Here is a 6,579-nt window from a genome sequence, read left to right as displayed (position 1 = left end):
ACGCTCCGTGCTGTGGGGCCGACCTTGGCCGCGGCCGGTGCTGCCGCAGAGTCGGCGGGGGCCGGAGCTGGCCGGCCAGGCGCACCGGACGTGAGGTGGTGGGCGGCGCAGATCAGGCAGGCAGGCTCTGTCACTGAGGTGGGGCAACATGACCGCACACCAGTGGTGCACTTCCAGATGTGTACGCCTTGGCGTCAGCGCAGCACCCGAGCGCGTGGCAACAGTGCTATCGTGGACTGCCAGTTCTTTGCTGCTAAATTTGGTGGAAAGAATCATCGTGATCCGGATGAGTTGCAGAACACGATGTGAAATGAATCACTTTCATCTTCAACCTCTTAACTTTTTTGAAGTCATGCTATCCGTTCTTTGTGAATTTGTATTGGATCATCCATTGACTACAACTGCATCATTTGCAGCATACGTGATCTACAACTATCCTCAAACAGTAACCTTATTGGTACACATCAGGCGCCCTAGTCCTACCACGAAAAATCGAAATGATGTACTTGGGTTTCACCCATATTTCACGCCTGGTGAGCATCTGATGATCTTGGGAACAAACTGGCCATTGGAGAGGGAGAGGAGGGGATATAGGGACAACTGAAACAGTGTGATCGTCGCTGCCTGCAAGGGATACGCAAAGACAACAGAGGAAGCGATACATGACCTCGGTCTCATCCTTCTCCCTCCAGTAACGACGATACCGTTTTAAAGCCATCGAAACATTGAGCTAAGCGTCCTAAGCACAATGCAGCTCGAACAGTGCTATAAATTTGCTGACCTGTCTAACCCACAGCATAACTTCTGACGAGGTAATACCAGTCACAACACCCGAGGAATATCCGTACAGCCGAGAACAAGGCACAGCGTAACAACAAGCACCGTGCCAATCATGAACAATCACAGCAGTATCACCCAGCTGAGTAAATGCCTGATTAAGCCACCTTTCCAGCCGTGGCGGGACTAAACCCGACGCCAATCGCTGGCTTTTCACGTCCGTGGTGCCGGCCTGGAGCGTCTCGCACACGACTGCGGCACGACAGAGCAGGCCCGGCCGCCCCGGGGCGAACCACAGCGCCCACCGCCCAACCATCTACCGGCACCCCCGCCGCGAGGGGCTCGGTCTCGCTCACGAGAGCACGAACATGTCGACGCTCAGCTGGCAGGCGGTCTGGACGGACTCCACTGTACTCGGCGCGTCTGGAACGGAACACGGTGGTGTATGCGTCACGAACCGCTCCGGCGCGTCACAAACGGCCTCGGACCGGCGCGGCACGTCGGCCGGCTCGGGCGCGCCGTCCAGCCTGCTGCAGCTGCCGACAGACAGCCGTCCAGGCGCCGTGTGGTACGTCGTTGAATGTCGTCTGGGTCTTCATGTACTAAGATGTTGTTTTATGTGTTGTGCGCAGTGTCCAGCATCCCACTCATTTCGTCCGTTTATGGAACGGGAGTGCTGGTGGCGGCATAATAAAAACTACTGTGCTTGGAAGAATCAAAGACATTTTCCGCCCTAATTTGTTACGAGGAGTTCGATTAATTTTCGAGTGAAAATAATTTCCGAGAGAATATAGCTATTGAAAACAAAACAGCACAGCGGAACGAAGCTAAAGTCGATGAGTCCGGGAGACCAATCTCTCAAGCAGAACACAAAGCTTACCAAGCTGAGTCCAGTTGACTTTTCCGGCGTCCTTGCGAGCTGCCGCGACGGCCTGCCTCAGCGCGCTCAGGCAGCTGAACGTCACACACAGCGGAGGCTCGCCGGTGGCTGCAGCACAGGCAGCATGTCACGGGGTCACGCTATGCTGCCACTCACGCTCGCCGTGGCCGATTATCCAGAGAAAGGGCGAACCCTCTAGTTCGGGTTTGGGTATGGGTCTGTTTCCATCAAAGCAAGTCCGTCAAATTGCATATCGAAACAAGTTGGCGCCAGCTGGCTTAAAAAGCACATAGCATAACAGCAAACAGGCACATAAACAGCTTTTCGCGGTAAATGCCTGCCGAATTGTGGAACCATGGAAATATTTCGGGGCGTCGGACTGACCTTTCGAGTTGAAAACACCGACGGGGTTGTAGTTGTTTTTCAAGAGCTTGACACGGAAGTCGGTCGGTATGTCCTTGCTGGATGGCACGAAGTAGCTCTGGGGACGAGAAAACAGTACTCGCTCTTGAAGTGGTGGACCACCAGTCTTGAAGCGGCTTGCAGTTGTGGTGTTTGTCTCTTTACATGCCAAAATACTAGGCGATTTTCGCAGCTACCCGACCTTTACTGCTCCGTTAAGGCGCAAGCCATTCGCGTGCGCTTCTAATGCGCGGTGGAGAAAGTTGGCTGCTACAAGTTCTACGCAATTCAAACTTACAGAATCGCGATATTTTTTCCAATAATCTCGGCGAGCCGTTTGGCCGGCTCGCGCACGCTGCCAAATGGCCAGTCCTCGACCAGCTTATGCTCCCATTCCCTATCTTCTTCCTCATCAAGACCAAGCAGCCGAGACTGGCTTCTGACATCCCCAATGACGTTCCCCAGACTGGTGGCCCATGTTTCGCCGCCCCACCTCACCCGCAAAAAAGACTGCACCAGCAAGGCTATCTCGCATAGCGATGCGCTAGCTCAGCCTCTCACTTCGTCTTCCTTGCCATTTTTTTGCATCAGGTCTTAACAAACATCGTAATAATATCGTTTTGGTCTTAACACAAACAATCCACAGTGTTACAGGCTGCATGTGACGTAGTTTGTGCTAGCTAACCGCATACATGAGCGAAAAATGCGTGTTTCTGGTAATCGTCGCAAAATCGTCAGTCTCGCTGACTCGTATCAATTAGGTAACTGACTCGCGCACCAGTAACAGGATGCTCTGAACCACCGCATTCTACGACTCAGTGCAGCTGCGCCAAGGTCAAATTAGACAACTGTGTTATTTTTTATTTTTAACTATTACTTTGAAATTGTTTTCCTTGTCCTATATAATATATAATAATTATATGTAATTATATAATAAATAATAAAAATTATATATAAAAAATATATAAAAAATAATTATATATAATAATAATAACATATAATCATTCTACTCTTATTCAGCATTCCATCAAGTTCCAAAGAGGATTATGTAATATTTGTTACAACAGCTGGTATCGTTTTCACGATCCGCTTTTTGTAGAGAAGCGTGTGGAATGAGTTGACCTTTCTTTGAAAAGTCCGCCACGGCTGACGGTGTAAGAGACAATGTACCATAAAATCTTACAAATTAGGAAGGATACAAATTTGGTAGATTAACGGTAGATTTCCGTTTACACATGGGTAGAAGAACGTAATTAAAGCAGGGAATCTTTATAGGCTGCATAACGGCTAAGAACTCCATGAAGAAACCAAATGTAAAGAGATAACAATGATGGAAAACTTGTTGCGCAGCCAACGAAATAAGCCATCTTAACATGCACATCTGTTCCCGGAAGTTTTTTTATTTATTATCCATTCTTAGTCCAATTTTTTTTTTTGGCGTAATGTGATCGGCCGCGGATAAAAAGGTCGAGTGGCCTTGCCAGCGGGGAAGTCAGCGCCCAAGCAGCAGGCGACGAATAGTTACGTTGCGCCAACTACCGGACAGGAAAAACTGCGATATATTAGCCAGAACCCGAGTGTTGGACATCTCCACTACTAGATGACGAGGGCTCTGGCCAGGACATGCGGTCTGAAACGCCTGCAGTCTCAGCCCAAGTCAGCCTAGCCATGACGAAAGCGCGGAGGGGCGGCCAGCTTGCCTATCGTTAAGAAAATCTACCACTCACCCCATGGTGTTATGTGAAAAAAGCACGGAAAAAATCACTGTTGCCCCAGAGGAGCAGTCAGAGCAGTGACTACCATACAAATGAAGGATGCATAGCACTACAGATTTTGCGAAAAAGGCACTTCACCGACTGCGGCTCACTAGCTAGTGTTTGGATACTGCATTACCACCAGACCGCAGCACATCTCTCCGAGCCCCCCCCCCTCACTACCACCAGACCGCAGCATATTAGCCCGAGCCCGTCCTCACTACCACCAGACCGCACGCATCTCCCCGGGCCCCCGGGCTCACTACCACAACACCGCAACACATCTCCCCGAGCCCCGTCCTCAACCACCAGACCACAACACGCATTCCCCGAGCTCCCGTCCTCAGTACCACCAGACCGCAACACATCTCCCCGGGCCCCCATCCTCACTACCACCAGACCACAACACATTTCCCCGAGCTCTCGTCCTCAGTACCACCAGACCGCAACACTCTCCCCGGCCCCGCTCACTACCACAACACCGCAACACATTTGCCTGAGCTCCCATTCTCACTACCACCAGACCGCGACACATTTGCCTGACCTCCCGTCGTCACTACCACCAGACCGCAACACGCTTGGCCGAGCTCCCGTCCTCACTACCACCAGACCACAACGCATTGCCTGAGCTCCCGTCCTTACTACCACCAGACCGCAACGCATTGCCCGAGCTCCCCGTCCTTACTACCACCAGACCACAACGCATTGTCCGAGCTCCCCGTCCTTACTACCACCAGACCGCAACACACTTGGCCGAGCTCCCGTCCTTACTACCACCAGACCACAACACATTGCCGAGCTCCCGTCCTTTACCACCAGACCACAAACATTGCCCGGCTCCCCGTCCTTACTACCACCAGACCACAACGCATTGCCCGAGCTCCCCGTCCTTACTACCACCAGACCACAACGCATTGCCCGAGCTCCCCGTCCTTACTACCACCAGACCACAACACACTTGGCCGACCCCCGTTACTACCACCAACCACAACACATTGCCGAACTCCCCGTCCTTACTACCACCAGACCACAACGCATTGCCCGAGCTCCCCGTCCTTACTACCACCAGACCACAACGCATTGCCCGAGCTCCCCGTCCTTACTACCACCAGACCCAACACATTGCCCGAGCTCCCCGTCCTTACTATCACCAGACCACAAACATTGCCGAGCTCCCCGTCCTTACTACCACCAGACCACAACACATTGCCCGAGCTCCCCGTCCTCACTACCACCAGACCACAACACATTGCGCGAGCTCCCCGTCCTTACTACCACCACCAGACCACAACACATTGCCCGAGCTCCCCGTCCTTACTACCACCAGACCACAACGCATTGCCCGAGCTCCCCGTCCTTACTACCACCAAACCACAACACACTTGGCCGAGCTCCCCGTCCTTACTACCACCAGACCACAACACATTGCCCGAGCTCCCCGTCCTTACTACCACCAGACCGCAACGCATTGCCCGAGCTCCCCGTCCTTACTACCACCAGACCGCAACGCATTGCCCGAGCTCCCCGTCCTTACTATCACCAGACCACAACGCATTGCCCGAGCTCCCCGTCCTTACTACCACCAGACCACAACACATTGCCCGAGCTCCCGTCCTTACTACCCACCAGACCGCAACACATTGCCCGAGCTCCCCGTCCTTACTACCACCAGACCACAACACATTGCCCGAGCTCCCCGTCCTTACTACCACCAGACCACAACACATTGCCCGAGCTCCCGTCCTTACTACCACCAGACCACAACACATTGCCTGAGCTCCCGTCCTTACTACCACCAGACCACAACACATTGCCCGAGCTCCCGTCCTTACTACCACCAGACCACAACACATTGCCCGAGCTCCCGTCCTTACTACCACCAGACCACAACACATTGCCCGAGCTCCCGTCCTTACTACCACCAGACCACAACACATTGCCCGAGCTCCCCGTCCTTACTACCACCAGGCCGCAACAAATTTGCCCGGGCTCCCGTCCGCACTACGGCGACCTTACCCAGGCGCTATCCGTCAGCTTGCGGCCGGTGTCAGGGTCGTAGCGGTATTCTTCGAACAGGTGCAGGCCCATGCCCATGACGAACGCACCCTCCACCTGGCCGACGTCGACCCAGGGCGACAGGGACTGGCCGGCGTCCTCGTACATGTCCACCCGGTTGAAGCGGTACTCGCCCGTCAGCACGTCCAGCTCCACCTCGGCCGCCGCCAAGACGAACACGTTGTACGGCGTGGGTACCGGCGTCTGGCTGCGAGGCGGGGCGCGGTGAGGTCAGGATGGCTGAAGTGTCCGGAGCACACGGCCATGGCGGCTGGGGTGTCTAGAGCACACGGCCAAGGCGGCTGATGTGTCTGGAGCACACGGCCAGGGCGGCTAGGGTGTCGGAACGGCCGGGTTATGGTGACTGGTGGTATCGGAAGCACAAAGAGACGATGGATCATGACGGTGATAACGGCGGCTCAAGGAACAATGGGTTCGGGTAATGTGTGAGGGCAAGCGGGGTGTCGCCCCGCGCGCATTTGGCATGAGATAGGTGCAACAGCTTTCATGGCACGGAAAATGCAAGGATGATGCCAAGGAACGGAAACTTCCCGAAAACTTCCGCATCAGATTCTGCACCAGCTACGAAGCGGGTCATCAGAACAGCTCCATCAAACTTGTACCGCCCTTGCCGTTCTACATAAACCGCCAATCGCAAAACTGCCGGGGCCCACCAGACCCCTGCAAGGATGCCACTTCCCACGTCACTGG

General features: G+C 54.0%; 1 protein-coding gene across 1 annotated transcript; it reads right to left on the bottom strand.

Moving 5' to 3' along the window:
• Window positions 1-338: 338 nt before the first annotated feature.
• Window positions 339-6,076, bottom strand: LOC119101058 (xanthine dehydrogenase/oxidase; the record flags this gene model as incomplete). Its single annotated transcript, XM_037224306.1, is given in 4 exon segments — window positions 339-1,200; window positions 1,658-1,765; window positions 2,042-2,138; window positions 5,830-6,076. Coding segments are annotated over 4 exon segments (523 nt in total), but the record flags the coding sequence as incomplete, so codon positions are not given.
• Window positions 6,077-6,579: the final 503 nt, after the last annotated feature.

Source organism: Pollicipes pollicipes, unplaced genomic scaffold (assembly GCF_011947565.3).
Source record: "Pollicipes pollicipes isolate AB1234 unplaced genomic scaffold, Ppol_2.1 Scaffold_4881;HRSCAF=5763_pilon_pilon_pilon, whole genome shotgun sequence".
Taxonomy (NCBI): domain Eukaryota; kingdom Metazoa; phylum Arthropoda; class Thecostraca; order Pollicipedomorpha; family Pollicipedidae; genus Pollicipes; species Pollicipes pollicipes.
The sequence above is the reverse complement of the archived record's forward strand: the minus strand, read 5'-3'. Positions and strand labels throughout refer to the sequence as shown.